This window comes from Octopus sinensis, linkage group LG10 (assembly GCF_006345805.1).
Source record: "Octopus sinensis linkage group LG10, ASM634580v1, whole genome shotgun sequence".
In the NCBI taxonomy this organism is placed as follows: Eukaryota; Metazoa; Mollusca; class Cephalopoda; order Octopoda; family Octopodidae; genus Octopus; species Octopus sinensis.
Window position 1 is genome coordinate 70,321,534 of NC_043006.1, and position 22,500 is coordinate 70,344,033.

General features: G+C 38.9%; 1 protein-coding gene across 3 annotated transcripts; it reads right to left on the reverse strand.

Moving 5' to 3' along the window:
• Positions 1-16,357: 16,357 nt before the first annotated feature.
• LOC115216510 (torsin-1A) lies at positions 16,358-21,605 on the reverse strand. Of its 3 annotated transcripts, none has more exons than XM_029785946.2 (2): positions 21,366-21,605; positions 16,358-17,618 (listed from the first exon to the last, which is right to left on the reverse strand). In XM_029785946.2, exon 2 carries the CDS (start codon positions 17,448-17,450, stop codon positions 16,515-16,517), a length of 936 nt encoding a protein of 311 aa, XP_029641806.1. In that variant the 5' UTR covers positions 17,451-17,618; positions 21,366-21,605; the 3' UTR covers positions 16,358-16,514. The 3 variants fall into 3 exon arrangements, with proteins under 3 accessions (XP_029641806.1, XP_029641807.1, XP_036362672.1); XM_029785947.2 differs by lacking the exon at positions 21,366-21,605 and adding an exon at positions 20,873-21,307; XM_036506779.1 differs by lacking the exon at positions 21,366-21,605 and adding an exon at positions 20,744-20,821.
• Between the last annotated feature and the right edge of the window lie 895 nt (positions 21,606-22,500).

Here is a 22,500-nt window from a genome sequence, read left to right on the forward strand (position 1 = left end):
AAGAGACCTCCATCGATCATGTATGACCATGGGATGCTTGAAATTTCGAATACTGGTAAAATTTTTCACATAGAACACAGTTTACTCTGAACGTTTTTGACAAAATTTCCTATTTTAGAAGTTATTTCTTGTTAAAGTCGTCGTATTTGGGTAATTTCAACCAATCAACGACGTGTATTCGATTGAAAAAAAGCTACTGCTGTTTGCGATAGTAATCAAAGAGGAACAACTTCCGAGCCGTCTCTACTAAATGTCGACCATTTTGTTCGAAGAATCAACACCATAGAGCAAACGAGTCCGCAGCTAGCTATTTTGCTGTTCACGTATATGTAGTTTCAAAATGCCTTATTCTACAACTAAGAGATGTATTGTTATTGTCATGATTTTATCTTCCTATAATCAACAACAAACACATTTCGTCAATATAAGGCGACGAGCTGGCAGAAACATTAGCACGCCGGGCGAAATGCTTTGCGGTAATTCGTCTGCCATTACTTTCTCACTTCAAATTCCGCCGAGGTCAACTTTGCCTTGTGTGTAGTAAAGAAATAGGTATTTCGTCTGTCTTTACGTTCTGAGTTCAAATTCCGCCGAGGTCGACTTTGCCTGTCATCCTTTCGGGGTCGATTATATAAGTACCAGTTACGCAATGGATTCAATGTAATTGACTTAATCCCTTTGTCTGTCCTTGTTTGTCCCCTCTATGCTTAGCCCCCTGTGAGCAATAAAGAAATAAATATAAAAGTCTTTGTTAGATTAAAAATATCATTATGGAAACATGACGGTAAAAGAAAACAAATAGCGGCTTATACACCGGGGAAAAAACGGTAATTATCGTGGCAGTGACAAGTTCGCTTGCTGGTTGCTAGTTGATAGCGTATTAGGGAGGGAAAGAGAAATAATGCCCGGTGCTGACTAGAAAGGAAGGAAGAATAGAGGTGAAGAATAGAGGGAGGGGAAGAGTAAGGAATGCATGGTGCTGACTAGAAAGGAAAGAAGGATAAAGGTGACGAATAGAGGGAGGGAAAGAGTAAGGAATGCATGGTGCTGACTAGAAAGGAAGGAAGGATAATGGTGATGAATAGAACAGAGTAGTGACATTTAGTAGAAATGACCCAAAAGTTGTTCCTCTTCAATTACTATCGCAAACAACAGTAGCTTTCTTCAACCAAATACACATCATTGATTGGTTGAAATTACCCAAATACGACAACTTTAACACGTAATAACTTCTAAAATACTTATTTTATCATCTCTTTTGCCGAACTGCTAAGTTACGGGGACATAAACACACCAACACTAGTTGTCAAGCAGTGGTGAGAGACAAACAAACAAGAATGCATATATGTGTATGTGTATGTGTGTGCGCACACACAGACACACACACAAATGGGACAAGAACGCAAAACATCCGGACAGCTAGGTGATACAAAAAGGGACAACAAAACATCCAGATACAAAGAAAACATATATGTATCGTCTATCCGGATGTTTTGTTGTCCCTTTTTGCGTTCTTGTCCCATTTTGTATTATTATTATATATATATATATATAATATATATATATATATATATATATATATATATTATATATATATATAATATATATATATATATATACGAGGGGCGTTCAATAAGTAATGCCCCTGACCCACTTGCAGTTGTTTGATCTAGCTGAAATTTTGCATGTGCACTTATTTATACCTCTATAGATTAAGTGGCGAATTACAGCTCTGAACTAATTGTGGTTTCTGATTTACAGGTGTTTGAACTGAGTCAAGTGTGAAATGGAGCCTGTTGAGTGTCGAGCAGTGATCTGGTTTTTGTATTTGAAAGGACGCACACCACGGGAGACTTTTGATGAAATGAAAGTAACTTATGGTGATGATGCCCCATCATATGACCTTGTAAAACGCTGGCATTGTGAATTCAAACATAGTCGGAACTCTGTGGAAACAGCTCCCAGATCTGGTCGCCCCCTTCTGCCGTTGATGAGACGTCTGTCCGTCAAGTTGAGGCTGCCATTTTGGAAGGTCAACGCATAACTATTCGCAAAATAGCCCATAAGGTCAAGATTAGTACCGGGTCTGTGGAAACTATCATTCATGACCATTTGCATACGCAAAAGGTGTCTGCCAGATGGATTTCCAGGTTGCTCACACCTTTCCAGAAGCAAGAACGCGTTGAGTGCTCGATGATGAATTTGGAGATGTGCCAAGAAGATGAGTCAAAATTTTTCAAAAGACTGATCACACAGGATAAAACCTGGGTCCATCACTATGATCCATAGACCAAAGCCCAGTCAATGCAGTGAAAGCACCGTGACTCACCTCCTCCAAAGAAGGCAAGGGTGCAGCCCTCCGCTGACAAGGTTATGCTCACAGTCTTCTGGGACCAGGACGGAGTAGTGATGACAGATTTCCTGGCAAAGGGTACCACAATTACAGGAGCCTATTATGCTTCACTTTTCAGGAAATTAAGAGAAGCTATCAAAATCAAGAGGCGGGGCAAGATCAGCAAAGGCATCCTCCTCCTGCAGGACAACGCTCCGGTCCACAACTCGCGTGTCGCCAGATCAGAAGCACAGGCGTGCAGCTATGAACTCCTCCCCTTGCACCCTCTGATTTTCACCTCTTCCCAGCCATGAAGTTGATTTTGAAAGGAAAGCGTTTCCCAGATGATGCAGCCTTGATTTCTGAAGTCACGTCGTGGTTGGAGGACCGAGCTGGGGTCTTCTACAAAAACGGTCTCCAGAGCTGTATCAAACGATGGGAGAAATGCATAACTCTGAGTAGTTCCTATGTAGGAAAAGACTAATAACTGTGCCAAGTGTCGTTGCTCTACTGCTATGGGAAGTAGGTCAAGGGCATTACTTATTGAACGCCCCTCGTATATATATATATATATATATATATATATATATATACGGTTTAAATAATTGAGATTCAAGTGAATTCTAATGAATTCACATGAATATGGTCCTTAACTAGGATGCACCGGAAATCTATATGGTGTTAACCATACGACAAGTGGGGTGATTACAAATAGGAAAAAAGCAACAAGAATGGGTTAAAATCTCGGTACAATTGTTTCGTACAATTGTACCGAGATTTTAATCCATTCTTGTTGCTTTTTTCCTATATATATATATATATATATATATATATATACAGTGGCGTACGTACACTTTGTTCACTTATATGTAAGTATATATATATATATATATATATTTTTTTTTTACTTTATTTAAAAGCAGCAGAAATTCAACAAAACCAGTTATTCGGAGTTTCACGTTCCCGTTCATCGGGAACGTGAAACACCGAGTAACAGGTTTTGTTGAATTTCTGCTGCTTTTAAATAAAGCATATTACTCTACCCCTGGTATTTGAGTACTCTTTTTTCCACTTGTTTCACATTTATGTGTTTACTCTTGTCCCATTTTGTATTTATATGATAAATACAAAATGGGACAAGAACGCAAAACGGAACAACAAAACATCCAGATAGACGATACACACACACACACACACACACACGTGTATATATACTGTCAGAAACTTCGAAGATTCAGCAATAGTCGATGTCGTCAACTGACTGTACCCTTGCATCGAGTTCTTTTTCAGTTTTAGTTTTATAATTAATAATTATGAAAATATCCTTAACTGGTGGGCAGAGAGAATGATAACGTATGTGTCTCATTCATGGGAGACAGAGGCTGAGAGAGACAAAGAGAGAAAAAGGGGAAAGAGGGGGAGAAAAAGATAGAGAGACAGTGTTATGGATAACTTAACAATGACAGAAATAGGAATGAAAAATACAGTAACATCTCAATTATCTCCCCTGCATCACTATTTTTCGCGCACGGTCTTTTTTTTCCTCTTTCTCTTTCTTTCATCTTTCAGGTTCCCAGTGGACGAGCGAGATAGATTCAGTAATGTTCATATCTTTTTCGAAGTTACCTATAACGTAAATTAACTAAAATTTGATTGGAGACATAGTGAAATTGAATATTACGTCTAGTGACAGTGACAGAACAGGTCGAACGGCTGACAAAATGTTTTGTATCTGTTTTTCATGATTTTATATTCCAATCCTACCAAAGTCAACTTTGCGTTTCGTCCTTCCCAGCGGGGACGAATAATAAAATAAACAACTGCTAATATACTGAGCTGAGAAAATTGACTGTTTTCTCTACCAAATTTGAAGCGAAATGTCTTTGACAGAATTTATATTATTTTTTTTATTTTCGATAATGCTCAATAGATTCCTGTCTTCACTGGCAACTCGCTGGTACCACTTAAGAAGAGTGGTCCCGGTGCGCGTACTCGTGCATCCGCGCTAGCTAGTCGTCACTAGTCGATCCTTACTTTGTGTTTTTGTTTTACTTTGTTTTAAAAAAATTATTTACTTTGTGTTTTTTGTTTTATTTACTTTGTTTTAAGAAATTATTTATTTTGTGTAAAAATTTATTTATTTTGTGTTTTATTTACTTCGCTAGGTAACCGTTGTAGGATCAACTGGTCACGTCTAGCTAGCGCGTGTATGCGAGTGCGCGCACCAGGACCACTCTTCTTAAGTAGTACCCAACTCACCTAGCAGAGGTAATTGGTGAGGGTCGAGAGGGCGCTTGGCTATTCCTGCGCATCAGCCTCGTCATCACCCGCGGCAACGTTGCAAGCGTGCTGGTGTGCCTCAATAACCATTAGAGAGGTTTCCCAGCGCCCCCAACTTTCCAACTCAAGGAGGTGAATTGTTTATTGTTTTCTTTTATACTTTTACTTGTTTCAGTCATTTTGACTGCGGCCATGCTGGAGTACCGCCTTTAGTCGAGCAAATCGCCCCCAGGCGATTTTGTAAGTCTAGTACTTATTCTATCGGTCTCTTTTGCTGAACCACTAACTTATGGGGACGTTGTTGTCAAGCATCGGTTGTCAAGCAACACACACACACACAAACATATACACGTACATACATATACACGCACATACATACATACATATATATATATATATACAACGGGCTTCTTTCAGTTTCCATCTACCAAATCCACTCGCAAGGCTTTGGTCAACCCGAGGCTATAGTAGAAGACACTTACCCAAGGTGCCACGCAGAATTGTTAGCATACCAGGTGAAATGTATTTCGTCTGTTTTTACATTCTGAGTTCAAATTCCACAGAGTCGACTTTGCCTTTTATCCTTTCGGGGTCAATAAGTTAAGTACCAGTTGAGAACTGGGGTTGATGTAATCATCTTATCCTTTGACCCCTGAAATTACTGACTTTGTACCAAAATTTGAAACCGATATTATTATTTCAGTGTCTCTGAGTTCAAATTCCACCGAGGTTGACTTTGCCTTTCATCCTTTCGGGGTCGATAAATTGAGTACCAGTGGAGTACTGGGGTCAATGTAAACAACTAGTCCCCACCAACAAAATTTCAAGGCCTTGTGCTTATAGCAGAAAAGATTATTATTTCAGTGGTGAGCTGGCAGAATCGTTAGCACAGCAGGCAAAATGCTTAGCAGTATTTCTGTCTTTACATTCTGAGTTCAAATTCCACCAAGGTCAACTTTGCTTTTCGGGATTGATTAAATAAGAAAAAGGGATGAGCACTGAAGTCGATGTAATTGACTTACACCATCCCCTTATGTGGTTGATGTAAGGAAACAGGCACAGCCCCAGAAATTCTTCAAAGGGAACGGAATACAATTCCAGGAGAAAGGGGCGTAATAAAATTATTTAGAAGGGCATATTTCTTTTCTTGATGGTGGTGGGCACGTCTCCACAGCCTCCTCCCACCTCCCTTGGGTCCGCTCTTGGGAAGGGCATCTGGTTGTAGAAACCATGCCAAACCAGACATAGAAGTTGGCAAAACCCTCTGGTTCACCTGTTCTTTGCAAACCAAGGGACATTAAATGATGATGGGGAAGATTATGGTGGTGGTGGTAATGATGACGATGATCATGATCATGGTTTGAAGAGGAAGGTTAGTGTAGAGAGGCCGATGTGGCCTTCTTGTGTGTTTATTGAAAAATGGATGAGAGACTGGATGATCCCACTCTGAGTGTTTTTTGGGGTTTTTTTCCTAAGGTGTAGGAGTGGCTGTGTAGTAAGTAGTTTGCTTACCAACCACATGGTTCCAGGTTCAGTCCCAATGCGTGGCACCTTGGGCAAGTGTCTTCTACTATAGCCTTGGGCTGACCAAAGCCTTGTGAGTAGATTTGGTAGACGGAAACTGAAAGCCAGTCGTATATGTATATATATATGTACGTGTGTGTATATGTTTGTGTGTCTGTGTTTGTCCCTCCAACATCACTTGACAACCAATGCTGGTGTGTTTACATCCCCGTAACTTAGCGGCTCGGCAAATGCAACCGATAGAATAAGTACTAGGCTTACAAAGAATAAGTCCTGAGGTTGATTTGCTCGACTAAATGTGGTGCTCCAGCATGGCCACAGTCAAATGACTGAAACCAGTAAAAGAGTAAGTAGGAGGAAAGAAACTGGAAGAGGGCACTTCAGATGCTTTGGAGATAGTACAGTCATCTAGGTCATCTTGTGGAAAGGTTTTTCCCAAATTGCTCTAAGTGGATGGTCAGGCAATTGGAAATTCTATTTATTCATTTATTATTATTTTTTACTTCTATTTTCATATTTTGTGTCATATCTTTATTGTTGTTGTGTCTGAATTTTATTGATGTAACCCCACACCATTTTGGTCCTCAAAGTCTTGGGCTTTTGTGGCTAATAAAAGAAATCATCACCATTTCATTGGCGAACTGGCAGAATCATCAGCAGTGTTTCTCCCGTTGCTACGTTCTGAGTTCAAATTCTGCCAAGGTCAACTTTGCTTTTCATCCTTTCAGGGTCAATGAAATAAGTACCAGCTATGCACTGGGGTCGATGTAATTGCCTTGCCTCCTCCCCAACAATTTCAGGCCTTGTGCCTATAGTAGAAAGGATTATTATTATCATTATTATTACTATTATTATTATTATTGAGTGAGAGAACAGTGCATGCCATCAAAGTGACACTGGGGTAAAATATACAAAGCTCAGTATACCCATCATGACTACCTGTCTGATAAGGGTACACCAGGCACATGCATCACAACCAAATGTGCATGAAATGGTGATCTCATATCAAGATAAAGAGCACATGACCTTGCAGGTGGGGGCCCAGTTAGAATTTTCTTCTGGTCGAGTAGCCCATCCCGCTCATAAGGTCCCTGAATAAGGATTGTTTAAGGATGTTGAATGAACCGGCCAGGTTTCCAAAGGTGAATTATTCAAACCCCAAAGAATTCCTCTCAATACGTGGCTATGATGCTCCCCCACTATTTCTGCTCGTGATCAGAGATGCACATATCATCAGCCACTAAGGGACATGCTCAACTGGTTATGGTCAAACAACTGACAAGCAAATTTGTGGTATTGGGCAGAATATTTACTGTAGCCCATCTTTTATACCAAGACAAAACAATGTACATGATAACACTTATTGTTATTATTGTTGTTGTTGCTGTTGTTGTTGTTGTAGTTCTTGTTATTATCATTATTAAGGTGGTAAGCTGGCAGAATTGTTAGCACGCCGGGTGAAATGTTTAGCGGTATTTCATCTGTCTTTACGTTCTGAGTTCAAATTCCACCGAGGTCAACTTTGTGTTTCATCCCTTCTGGGTCAATAAATTAAGTACCAGTTGCATACTAGGGTTGATCTAATTGACTGGCACCCCTCCAAAAAATTTCATGCCTTGTGCCTTTAGTAGAAAGCATTATTATTATCATTATTATTATTATTATTATTATTATTACTAGTAGTTGTGGTGGTGAAGGTGGTGGTGGTGGTGGTGGTGGTGGTGGTAGTGGTGGTGGTCATTGTCATCATTGTCGTGGTCATGACAGCAGCAGCAGTAGTAGTAGTAGTAGTAGTAAACAAACAGACAGAAGGTCGGACAGACAGACAGGCAGAGAGATGTGAAGAGCTAATTCGGAAAAGTTGTTAAGTTTCTTAAGTGCTTGGCACTTAGCATGGGAAGTAGCGTGAGGAAGAAATCCCCACCCTTGTTCCCCCAAAAAATTATAAAAAAAAAACAAAGCGAGGTGGGGAAACAAGGAAATGACAGTTTAAAATGTTGACATGTTAGAGAGAAGTGATCCAGCAATGACCTGATGAGGAAGGAAGACAATGAACAAAGAATTAACAAGTCTCAATTCTAAAAATCCATACAGCATCAACATGACTCAGTTTGCCAAATAAAGGACAATTATCTTTCCTAGTATAGATTCCTGTACTAGGTACGCTATTCCTAGTGAAGGAATAATATTTATTGTGCTGCGTAGAAATATTGATGTGTTAAACAGATTAAACATTTTGTTGTATTGTTGTTTTTATACATACACATATACATAGATATACATACATATATAAATGTATGTATACATACATGCATATATATATATATATATATATATATATATATATGTATGTACTCTTTTACTTGTTGCAGTCATCTGACTGTGGCCATGCTGGAGCACCACCTTTAGTCGAGCAAATCGACCCCAGGACTTATTCTTTGTAAGCCTAGTACTTATTCTATCGGTCTCTTTTGCAGAACCGCTAAGTTACAGGGATGTAAACATACCAGCATCGGTTGTCAAGTGATGTTGGGGGAGGGCCAAACACAGACACACAAACATACACATACACACACACACACACACACACACACATATACATATATACGACGGGCTTCTTTCAGTTTCCATCTACCAAATCCACTCACAAGGATTTGGTCAACTCGAGGCTATAGTAGAAGACACTTGCCCAAGGTGCCATGCAGTGGGAATGAACCCAGAACCATATATATATATATAATATATATATATATATATATTATTTGTATTATTATTTGATTGAATGCCACGCATTCATTTCCAAGTAAGTTTATCTGATATATATATACACACAGGGTGGCCCAAAAGTAGGTTTACAGTTATTCAACTATCTCTTTCGCATTCATATATTAACAGTTTAGATCTTAATTATTAAAAAACATGTAACCATTATTCTATGCTAATTTAGTTAATTGTAAGATAGAAATTTAAATGTAATAAGATGTTTTAAAAGAAATTTAAAGTGCTTACATGATAACTGTAAAGCTACTTTTGGGCCACCCTGTACATATGATGGACTCTCCCGTTGAAGACAACGTATGAGGTGTTCAGCTTTTGCCAAATGACCTGCACAAATGGTTAGTTTATAGAGATCAAATCTTCATGCCACACAGCTCACTCTCTCCATCAAATCAATGTTGCCTGAACAGGTGCACATGCGTCAAGCATCAAAGTGATTGCAGAATAACATAAGACAAAGTGTTTTGCTCAAGAACACAACACACCACCAGGTTTAGGAATTGAACCCATGATCTTAGTGATCATGAGTGCAACACCCTAACCACTAGGCCATACATTCATACAGTAATCCCTCACCAAATCACAGTTCACCTATTGCGGTTTATTATTTAAGCTTATGTCGATTCCTCCACGGAGCTGCTTTGCATTTATAAAATATACAAACTATAAAAATAATGATGAAGGCTGGAGGGTATATCAACCAAAACATTGTGTTAACAACAAACAAGATGAGGACGAATATCCGTCAAAGGAAAATATAGGCACAGGAGTGGCTGTGTGGTAAGTAGCTTGCTAAACAACCACATGGTTCTGGGTTCAGTCCCACTGCGTGGCATCTTGGGCAAGTGTCTTCTGCTATAGCCCCGGGCCAACCAATGCCTTGTGAGTGGATTTGGTAGACGGAAACTGAAAGAAGCCTGTCATATATATGTATGTGTGTGTATATGTTTGTGTGTCTGTGTTTGTCCCCCTAGCATTGCTTCACAACCGATGCTGGTGTGTTTACGTCCCCGTCACTTAGCGGTTCGGCAAAAAGAGACCGATAGAATAAGTACTGGGCTTACAAAAGAATAAGTCCCGGGGTCGATTTGCTCGACTAAAGGTGGTGCTCCAGCATGGCCGCAGTCAAATGACTGAAACAAGTAAAAGAGTAAAGAGTAAGGTAATTCCTCATCTCTTAACTGTATTATAGGTAATCATATCTTAATTGTCTCTTCTCTTCTCACCACCTTTATTGTGTAGTGCCACCTGGCTGGCTTCCAGGCCGGTGGCACACAAAATGCTCCATCTAAATGTGGTTGATGCCAGTGCCCCATGACTGGCACCTGTGCCGGTAGCATGTAAAAAGCACCATCTGAATGTGGTCGATGCCAGTGTCCCCTAACTGGCTCTTGTGCCGGTGGCATGTAAAAAGTGCTATCCAAACGTGATCAATGCCAGGGCCACCTGACTGGCTCCCGTGCCGGTAGTACATAAAAAGCACCCATTACACCCTTGAAGTGGTTGGCATTAGGAAGGGCATCCAGCTGTAGAAACATTGCCAGATCAGATTGGAGCCTGGTGCAGCCGCCTGGCTTGCCAGTCCTCAGTCAAACCATCCAACTCATGCCAGCATGGAAAGCGGATGTTAAACAATGATGATAATGATGATGAATCTGGTAGCTGGTAGCATGATCTTGAAATGTTGGGCCTCACAGAGGTGATGACAAGTGACCGAGACCTTTGGCAATATGCTATGCTTGAGAAGACTCGTCAACCCAAGTAAAATAAAATCAAAATCGTGAAGTTGGGGGTCACCAATTGTAACAGTTGTTGTAAAGGTGTTGTTTGCCAGTGTGCAAGATGGAAGAAGAACAGTGATTGAAGTTGTAAAGAAATATTTATTTAACGTTACTTTAATATATGCCATACCACGACATGTAGGCTTGTGTAATAGTATAACACAGTTCATAAAGCATGTGATGGTGATGATGATGATGATTATTATTATTATTATTCAGGTCATTGCCTGGAATCGAACTCAGAATCTTGGGGTTTAGTAGCCTGTGCTGTTAACCACTATGCCATATACCGTCAAATGTAAATAATGTATGATTACCTATGTAAAGGTAGCATGAGGCCATATTCTGAGGAGCAGAAGCCATTACAGTTGCTGTAGAAAGACAGAGAAAAGAGACAGTGTGCCTGTTGATTAGAGGTTGGAACATGTCTGTGAGTGGTTTTATAACAACCACCTAGGAAGCTCATTTCTAGATGTGGTCTAGTATAGCAATGACACCATCTTGGGCAAGAGGGAAATGCTCTATTGTGGGCCTTGAGCACATAAGAATATTGATAACTGTTGGAAGCTGAAGTATCTTCTGGTCTTGAAGTAAACAGCCAGTCCTTGGGTTACAGTCCTAGATATGCTAAAGATAAGCTTTCACTGAGAGACCCAGTGATAGACCCAACAACTGGAGTGAGTTTGAGGGCTCTCCCTGAGTGCGACTCATGATTAAGAGAAATGTAATGTGATGATGTTTGCTTGAAAAGAGTAGCATTTGTGTTTTGTTGCTGTTGTAAGAGACAAGGTTAGCATAATCCCATTAGACGATGCTATTAAGGTCACTGCTCACGGAGTTGGCTTACATTCTAATACTAGTGGTGGTATTTATGTGCATATACCTGTGTATAGATGTGAACAAGGGTACTTCCAAACGTCATGTGGGTGTATGTACGCAGATGAACATGAACAAAAGGGCAAAATGTAGACTAAAGTAGGGTCACAGCTTGAAGAGGGAGAAAAAAAACAGCAGCATTTGCAGCATTACTCACCCAAAAGAATTACCAGGGTTCAATTATTAAAATAAGTAGGTCAATCAGAAGTATTTATAAGCTTTAAAAGGGTCTGTGTTGGCCTTTATGATCAATATCTTTTTTTATGCAAGGACAAAAGGGACAATTTCAGCGAGTTGGCAGAAACGTTAGCACGCCGGGCGAAATGCTTTGCGGTACTTCGTCTGCAGTTACATTCTGAGTTCAAATTCCGCTGAGGTCGACTTTGCCTTTCATCCTTTCGGGGTCGATAAATTAAGTACCAGTTACGCACTGGGGTTGATGTAATCAACTTAATCCCTTTGTCTGTCCTTGTTTGTCCCCTCTATGTTTAGCCCCTTGTGGGTAATAAAGAAATAAGTATATTTCCACTTGTCTCAGCTTTCCAATATCTCTTGTATAAAAATACATTTGAAGAACTGATCCTTCCACAAATTTTTTCCAATACAGCACAACTATCTCCTGCATCATCCATCAGCTGAACAGTTAATACCCAATCACCCTCTTAACTTATCTGTTGTCTGCCTTTCATGTAGGTTAACATGGTGCCTCCAATGGATTATAACCCAACCCATTTAACTCCAGCCTTTGCAAATCTTTCATTACCATCATCATCATCATCGTTTAACATCCGTTTTCCATGCTAGCATGGGTTGGACAGTTCGAGCGAGGTCTGGGAAGCCAGGAGGCTGCACCAGGCTCCACTCTGATCTGGCAGTGTTTCTACAGCTGCATGCCCTTCCTAACGCCAACCACTCCATGAGTGTAGTGGGTGTTTTTTACGTGTCACCGGCACAGGGGCCAGAGGAAGCTGGCAAACGGTCATGATCAGTTGGTGCTTTTACGTGCTATCAACACAGACGCCAGTCAGGTGGCACTGGCATCTTCTACGTTCGGACACTATTTACGTGTCATCTGCACAGGTATCTTAACTACAATTTCCATTTGATTTTTATTTGGATTTTGTGTTGATGTACTTGACTCAACAGGTCTCCTCAAGAACAGCGGGTCACTCTACGATCCAAGGTTAGCACAGCAGGCCGTCCCGCGAGCCATGAACTCACTTCATTTGTCAGGTCTTCACAGTCACAGCATATCTCTGAGGTCTTGGTCTTTGTTATTTCCTCTGTGAGGCCCTATGTGCCACCGGCATGGGTATCACAACTACAATATCCATACAATTTTTTTCTAATAAAATACACAACCTTCATTTAATTTACTTCTGAAAAAAAATGAAGAATCTAGTAACAACTTTGCCATTATTAAGGTGGTGTTGGTAACATAGGTTAACTCTTTCGATACCAACCTGGCTGAAACTGCCTCTGGCTCTGTAGTACAAACGCTTTATTTTTATAAGTTTTGAATGAAAATCTTCCACCAAACCTTAGTCACAATTTATGTTCCTAACACTAGCTGAATAATAACTAAGTTATTTTACTAAATTCTTTGTTATACTTAAAATTAATTGAAAGAAACACAGAGCATCTCAACAGGAATATGATAACAAAAGGGTTAAAGTCACCATGCTATTTTTAACCCTTTTGATACCAACCTGCCTGAAACTGCCTCTGGCTCTGTAGTACAAACGTCTTGTTTTCAAAAGTTCTGAATTAAAATCTTCCACCAAATCTTAGTCACAATTTATGTTCCTAAGACTAGCTTAATGATAACTAAGTATTGGTCTCATCATCATCGTCATTTAACATCTGCTTTCCATGCTGGCATGAGTTGAATGGTTTGACTGAGGACTTATCATCACCTCTGTGAGGCCCAACATTTCACGATCGTGCTACCAGCTACCAGATTCATCGTCATAATCATCATCATCGTTTTCCATGCTGGCATGGTTGGACGGTTTGACTGAGGTCTGGAAACCAAGGAGGCTGCACCAGGCTCCAACCTGATCTGGCAATGTTTCTACAGCTGGATGTCCTTCCTAACGCCAACCACTCCTAGAGTATAGCGGGTGCTTTTTATGTGCCACCGGCATGGGGGCCAGTCAGGCAGCAATGGCATCAACCGCAATTATATATATAGCTTTACACACAATTCTGAATGATATATATACTAGAGTGTTATCCATCAAATGAAAGGTATTTTTGGAAGTATACTTTACCACTATGGGTAATATCAAGAAATATAGCATAAATACAATAACTGAGATTTAATTTTTTATCAAATTTCTTAGGCAATTATGCAAAATAATTAAATGAATACTAATTTTTTCAAAAGAAAAATATTTGTTACCTTAAAATAAAATGAAATAAAACATTTGTATATTTAAAATAAATATATATTTTTCCTATATTTCATCGACATAATCACAATCTATCCTAGCAAAAACTTATCTCTGTAAAATTTGAACACCTCCCATAAATACTCTGTCCTTAATTTCCTCTCCTCCTCTTCAGTCTCTATGATTCTTTCTCTCTTACTGTATGGGTATGTGTAGGGTATCCTTTTACTCATTGCTTTCCACCAAGCTTAGTATGTGCACTCATCCTCCACCTCTTAAATTAATTATCATTTACTCTATATACAGTAAGGTAAGACTGAAGAAATAAACCAACCAGCCAACATATTGGCTATTATTATATAGAAAAATAGATTTATATATACATATAGAATATTGCAGCTTTTCATTTGCTTTAGGGGTCCTTTAATGGGAGCTGAAGAAAGGATAAAATTAGAAGTGTTGGAGAAGAGCACCTTCCAAGCATTGGGCCTCATGGAGGCAAAGTCGCTGAACTCCTTTCACGTGTTAGGCCTCACGGAGGCAAAGTGGCTGAGCTCCTTTCAAGCATTGGACCTCATGGAGGCAAAGTGGATGAGTTCCTTTCAAGCATTGGGCCTCAGGGAGGCAAACTGGCTGAGCTCGCTTGAGAAAACCCATCAAGCCAAGCAAAATCGCAGTCATGGCAGATACCAGTGTCATACAAATGGCACCCATGCCAGCGGCACATAAAAGCACTCATTACACTTTTGGAGCGGTTGGTATTAGGAAGGGCATCCAGTTGTAGAAACCATGCCAAATCAGACTGTAGTCTGGTACAACCTTCCAGCTTGCCAGCCCTGATCAAACTATCCAACCATGCCAGCATGGACAATGGACATTAAATAATGATCATGATGATGATGTTTACCCAGTAAAGTGATCACAGACAGACAAGTGGGTAACAATGAATAATTAAATATTAATCAAAAGATAATCACCAGAATTCAGACAGACACAATTTGATAAAAACAGTAGAAATAAGAAAGAAAAAAATGTAGAAATTTCTGGTTGTGAAGAGAAGTTAAAGGCATGTTTCTAACCTGATGTGTTAAACATATCAGGCTGGAAACATAAATCTCATTCTGTGGCTCTTTCTTGATTGCAATGGTCAAATTTGAGTTTATTTTGGTTCTGACGTGAGATATTCTTTTATTTTTTTATTCTTTTATTTGTTTCAGTCATTTGACTGTGGCCATGCAGAAGCACCATCTTTAGTCGAACAAATTGACCCCAGGAATTATTCTTTGTGAGCCTAGCACTTTTTCTATCAGTCTCTTTTGCCAAACCACTAAGTTACAGGGACATAAACACACCAGCATTAGTTGGCAAGTGATGGTGGGGGAACAAACACAGACACTACAATGTATGTGTGAATTGCCATGCTTCACGGCAGTGAAACATGGGCCATGACTGCTGAAGACATGCATAGGCTCGAAAGAAATGAAGTTAGTATGATCTGCTGGATGTATAATGTCAATGTCAACACACGACAGAGTGTAAGCACCCTGAGAGAAATGCTGGACATAAGAAGCATCAGGTGTGGTGTGCAAGAGAGATGACTGTGCTGGAATGGTCATGTGCTACGTATGGATGAGGAGAGCTGTGGGAAGAAGGGCATCCGACTGTAAAAATCCTTCCAAAACAGTCACAGAAGTCTGGTGCAGGCTTCAGCCTGGCCGGCTCTTGTGGTACCGTTCCACCCATGCTAGCATGGAACACGAATATTAAATGATGATGATGATGATGATGAGACACTAAAGTATGATTGAGGGACAGGCAGAGAGGCCTTGCTATAGAGAAGATATATAGCTATCTCACAATATATAAGGGTGGTAGGAGTAGCTAGAAAGATAACAATGGTAACAATGTATTTATGCAAAACGCAAGACCAAGATTCTCAATTGTGTGTGCAGTTAGAGACAATGTCAACACAAATCTCCCTCATAAAAGGTATAATCAACTTACAAATCACAAGTTAACTCATAACCTAATCAATACACCAAACAGGATAAGGCAGCGAGCTGGCAGAAACGTTAGCACGCTGGGCAAAATGCTTAGTGGTATTTCATCTGTCTTTACATTCTGAGTTCAAATTCCACCGAGGTCGACTTTGCTTTTCATCTTTTCAGGGTTGATAAATTAAGCACCAATGAAACACTGGGGTTGATGTGATCAACTAGTCCCCTCCACCAAAATTTCAGGCCTTGTGCCTTTAGTTGAAAGGATTATTTTTATTTGCAAGAAAATTGTTTAAACATTCTTGCAGGACACAAACGCATCCTTAAAATATAATTACACACACACACACACACACACATGAACAAAAGTCAAAGAAGATGCACAACACAACACCGTTAAAAAAAAAGGACTTTAATACAAATAACAGCATTGTCCAATGGTGAAATAAATTTCTTCTATTTTTTCGATAAAGTGAAGAGTTTTACAGAGCAGTAAAACATTCTTAAATATCTTCAGTGGTAAAAACTGCGAATAGAGCAATAGCCATCAATGTCATAGTTCTTCATTAACGAGAGCAAAAGCCACTTTTTCAAAAACACGTTTACAGCCAGTCTCTGAAAAACTGTTTACAAAATGTAATTCTATTAATATTTTGTCAATAAATTCTTCAGTGTAGATCTTGCCCATATTACGTCGTTGCAGTTCATCATGGATGCATAGTTTTACGTGTTTACGCTGTAAAGGCAGAAAGGGGATATAGGCAGTCACTACATGACTTTTAATCAGATCACTACCATAAAAACCTCCCTTTTCAGTGAGTGAAGTGTGTGCAATGCTGGATTCTAAGTCTCGTAGTTTGATATCGTGTCGATCAATACCTTTCAGATATTGCGATATAGTAAATGTTCTGATATTCTCCGAAGCAAGATTAGATAAAAATATAAATACAGCTTTACGAAAGTCGATGCCGTCCACTTTATGATGGAAATCTAAGTAAACTTGGAGGATGTCAATAACATTTGGTGGCATTAAATGAAACTCATCAAAAATAAAAACTGCTCTTGGACATAAATAAACAGCATTTTTAATTTCAGTCTTTAACTTTTCAATATAAATATGAGACATGGATACATGAGGGAAATGAACTGCAGCATGATAGACATGCACAAAACTACTTTTCATCCCTATACGGAATATATTTTTAACTACAATTTCACTTGCATAATTTTTACCTGTTCCAGTCTCTCCGTGAAACGACAGTACTAAAGCTTTCATGGGTGTCTGCTCTGAAAAGTGGGAAATGACATGATTAGCAACTGTTTCCCAAGCTAAATGTTGACCATGAAGCATAGTTCTCAGGTCAAGTTTTAACTGTTCTGGATTCAAAGTAATGCTCCTAGTACAGCAGTCTATTACATAACACAATGGGTTGAGGCATAAACCTTGTTGCAACAAGAAGTTGAAAATTAAGAAAGAAACAAACCACATTGCTGGTTATCTGGTCAGAGAGTTTATGATGAAGGGGGAACGTGAAAATCTCCCAAACTTAACATCAAAACAATTAGGACTACTTTCTCAAGACATCCAAAGTAGTATGGTTTTCAAGTGATCACAGCAACTGCTTGGCAAGTTCAAAGGGGATAAACACCAATTGCTCTGAAGTGGAAATAAACAACGTGCAAATAATAGTCAGAAATTGGAAGTACAACAAAATTAGAAACTTCATTCTTATAAAAATGAAATCTGTTTGACAAAGCCTTACTCCCTTCTCCCACCTGGCATGATTTCACTATGGAACACCAGAGAATCTGTACTACAAAACGATTCTACAAACTAAGTTTTGAAGTTTCACAACAAACAGAAGAGGTAGACTGTGGGTGACTAGTGAAAAAGTATTTAAGTTTGTTTTAAGACCTGTTCTTCAAGGTGGAGCATGGCAATATTTTGGCAGAATGTGGGACTTCAGAATGGGGTCTAAGTAACAAATTTACAAATCTTACAATAAACTTTTAATTAAAACTTCTCATCCACTTTTCTATGTGAGTAGCCATGTTCTTCTTCAACAGCAAGGATCCTGTTCTGTTCTGTCTTTTCTTTCATATTTTAACCTCTCGTCTCCAAGCACAAAATCATATCCCTCTCAACTGTAGCCCCACTCAGTCAAAGGGGAGTTTAGTCTTGCAAGCTACATGATAACTGCACTAATGCTGGTACCATAATAAAAGTACCCAGTATGTTGTAAAATAGTTGGCATCAGAAAGGACATCCAGTTATAGAAACCATGTGGAGTGTGATACACTCCTTCAATCCACTGGATCCTGTTAAAACATTTAATGCATGCCAAAATAGATAAAAAGTAAGATAAAAGATCATTATCATCATCGGGTTGGATTGTTCAACAGCAGCTGGCAATAAAGAGGACAATGGCAAGCACCACTGTCTGGCATGATTTCTATGGCCTGATGCTCTTCCTAATGCCAACCACTTTACAGAGTGTACTGAGAGCTTTTAACAAGATACTGGTACTAGTGAGGTCATCTAGTAACATGCAAGACAAGACTCTTCAACAGAGTGTGATGTAGTACTGGAGGCGGCTCTGTGCAAGCAGAGGTTAAAGCATGATGGAGAGCAAGGAACGGGTGTCCAGCCGTAGAGAAGATACATAGTTACCCAAGCTCGAAATTAGAGAAGAAGGTGGTGAAGAGGTGTCAGGGTGTTATCTCCAGTCTCAGGAAGGTGACCATGAGAAAAGTAATACAAGAGATTGGACAAGATAAACAAGTAGGTAAGTTTGCAAATGTGCAAAAGGAGATGGATAGAGGTGAATGCAGTGGATGATATAGAAATATAATTTTAGAGAAACTTGCTTTTAGTTTCATTAGAAATAAAAATAGAAGATGATGATATATACTTTGTTCATGGTGGATGCACTTTGTGTTTTTCAAAAATTAGTGTGGCATGAGATAAAAATCGTTGAGAAGTACTAATATGTACATTTATGCTATTTTTGGTTTATATGCAAAACACAATGATTATTACGATTGTGCAAAAAAACTTACTCAAATTATCAAAATTAGAAATAAGATCATCATCATCATTTAATGTCCGTGGTCCATGCTAGCATGGGTGGGACAGTACGATAAGAGCCAGCCAGGCCAAAGCCTGCACGAGACCTCTGTGACTGCTTTGGTGGGATTTTTTACAGCTGGATGCCCTTCCTAACACCAACTACTCAGCAGAGTGGACTTAGCGTTTTTTTATGTGGCACAAGCACAGGCGAGGGAGTAGTGTTTTTTATGTGGCACAAGCATAGGTGAGTTCAGTTTTGGCAAGCTCTTTACAGCTGAACAAAAACTTTTAAGAGGGGAGGAAGCACTGGAGGAGGTGATGAAGAAAAAGTTATAGTGAGAGAGATACAGATATTTTTTTGATTTGATGAGGTTTCATTCTATGATCCAGAAAGCGAATCTACTGAATGTATATGTGTGTGTGTGTGTATTTCTGTGTGTTTGTGTTTCTCCCCCGACATCTCTTGACAACCGATGCTGGTGTCTTTACATCCCCCATAACTTAACGGTTCAGCAAAAGAAAACTGATAGAATAAGTACTACTAGGCTTACAAAGAATAAGTCCCAGGGTCAATTTGCTCAACTAAAAGCAGTGCTCCAACATGGCCACAGTCAAATGACTAAAACAAGTAAAAGAATGTGTGTGTGTGTGTGTGTATGATTTCATATTTCCTTTATCACTGACAGGTTGCTTGCAGCCCACAATGAAAATATGCTCAGGTTTATTAACACATCTCGGTAATTGTTCAGTTTAGTAATATTTAAAAAAAGTAAATAAAAATTAAGGGGGAGATAACTAGTAAAGGGCCATACATCAGTCAACTTACTGTTAAACAACAAATACTGTAGTAAGGTAACATGACGAATTACAATTTTTGCATAGGTATAAATTCATAATTAGTCGATGCCGTGCCAACCACTAAAGAATTTTGTCTCATGATTCGGCTAATTGGGTGATAATTTCCAAGACTGATTCACGGTTGTGGATTTCAATTTCAGAAACAATGAACTACAGGTCCCGCTGGTCTACCATGTGCCATTCTGATCAATTCTAAAGTAAATAATAACTAGTATTTATGTTGACTTATGTATGTCCCTTTACTAGTTATCTCCCACTCAATTTTTATTTACTTTTTTTAATATCACTAAACTGAACAATTACCCACATCTCATCAAGTTGCATGATCTTTGTAAACAATAGGCACAGTTCAGTATCATTTGTTTCTAGTTCTCCACACAATCAAATCATTTGACAGATGTGGAGATTATCATCTCACTTGGAATCAGCTAGAGGTTGGTGCCAAGAAGGGCATCCAGCTGTACAAAGAACTCCATCACACTCTAGTTGGATCCATGAGGTGACTGAGAGGAATTATAACAAACAGGTTATCTGAATTAACTCTCTTGCATCTCTGAGATTAATTCATAATTCAGTGGTGTGGCTGAAATGAACCAACACGTTTGATAAAGTGTCTTACAATTGAATATCTATGACAGTCTTACCCAGTCTATCAAGTTATTTTAATCTATTATTTAAAAAATTATAAAATTATTTTACGGAAAAATGTTTAGCTATCATTTCGTTACATCAAATTTGTATCAGTTTCGTTTTATTTCTAAGAAAATCCTTTCACTTTTTAATGCCATGTTCCCTCTGATGGATATAAAACGAAACATCGCTGCAAATTTCTATACAGATTACGAAATATTTACCATGCTTTCCACGAATGCGACATCGAAATCACCCGTAAACGGCTCCTTTTCCCCGGAAAAGAAAGACTTGGCTGCTATTTCTAGCACGCCCTGCTACCACGTAACAACTATTTGCGATAAAAGACTCACCGATATTTCGCTATGAAAACATCAAGAGGGGGAAGATCGCCGATGTGATTTCTTTTCCAAGGTGCGAACGGGTCCTTTACGAAATATGGAGCTTCTTCAGATTGTATATATTTTCCATTTTCATAACTTTCTGTGGTATTGAACTATTTGATTTAATTGGAGAGGTGCATCAAACATTTAGTTTAACCCATTTCAGTGTAACAGTAACACTAAACACAAGGTGTTCGTATTCTGTACATTTGTGTAACTATATGCCTATTAGGCGTATATATCCATTTGTGTACCGCTGAACTAGTTAAGTATTAAAGGAAAAATAAATATACACTCGAGGAAAAAAAAATATCTGATCGTAGCTAATATTTTGTAATTTGATAATAAGTTACTCTAGTTAAACCTTTATCGGGCACTAGGCCTTTTAAAGGAATTAGAAACTACCATCATAGCTATAACTAATATATTATTAATAGTTAAAGAAAAGGTAGGCTCGACTTACATGCTCAGTAAGCAGATTTGTTGTACTTCTGGATATTTTCCTCGTATATTTATATCGATTAACAACAACAACATGCATATTCGGAGTATTATTACTTAATGTTATAGAAAGTGATAGCTCAAAGGGAGTTAATAAAACAAAACACCGGTAACAGCTTCAGCTGTAGCTTGTCATATTGTTATTAACCAGAAGTTCAGGACATTAGATTTGGGTAAACGGCGAGAAATTTTTTTTCCCACGAAAGTTCCGGACCCCAGTAATGAGCTCATTTGCATACATTTAATCTGAGCTCACCTTGATCTTATCAAGTTAACAAACACACTCTACCAAGTAAATTTAAAACGAAGGACGGTGTTCTAAGTCGACCGATCGCCAAGTTATGCATAATTTTAGAAGGAGACAAGTAATTAGATAGATTTACATCTATACCTATTATCGGATTTTGGTATGATAAAGTTGGGGAAAGTGTGGGTAGAAGGTGATGTGCTAGCAACCCTCTCCCCTTACTGTTTTAGAAAGTAAACAACAACACAAATAACTACGCAGAGACAGCCATGGTTGAAACAAGAACAAGATCAGGAAGCATTGTCAAAAGAGAAAAGAAGCATGGTCATTCCTTACCCAAATGACCTTAGCTTATCACTTGTTGTGCGCTCATAAATTAGTTTGATACTTGAGCTCTGATTGGCTGCATGCAAATGAGTTTGTAACTGGGGTCCGGAACTCTCGTAGGAAAAAAAATTTCGCGAACGGAACATTGTCGATTATACTAACTGAAGTACTCGACTGAGATTTTTATCTTTTGACCGACAGATTTATTTTTTCTAACTGAACACTTTCAAACTTCGTATACTGGTAGACTGTGTCACATAAAACATTTTTTTTGCTCTTGGCATTGTTGAGAAAATTCTGTATTTTGGAAGTTATTTCTTGTTAAAGTTGTATTTCAGTAATTTCAACCAATCAATGACGTGTATTCAGCTGAATAAAATTACTGCTGTTGTTTGTCAACAACAACTTCCTCCACAACTTTCTCTCACTCTTTCTTCTTGTTTCTGTTGTACCTGTATTTGAAAGGGCCAGCCTTGTCACACACTACTCAGCCACTTACACGTTAATTACTCGAGCAGGCTGT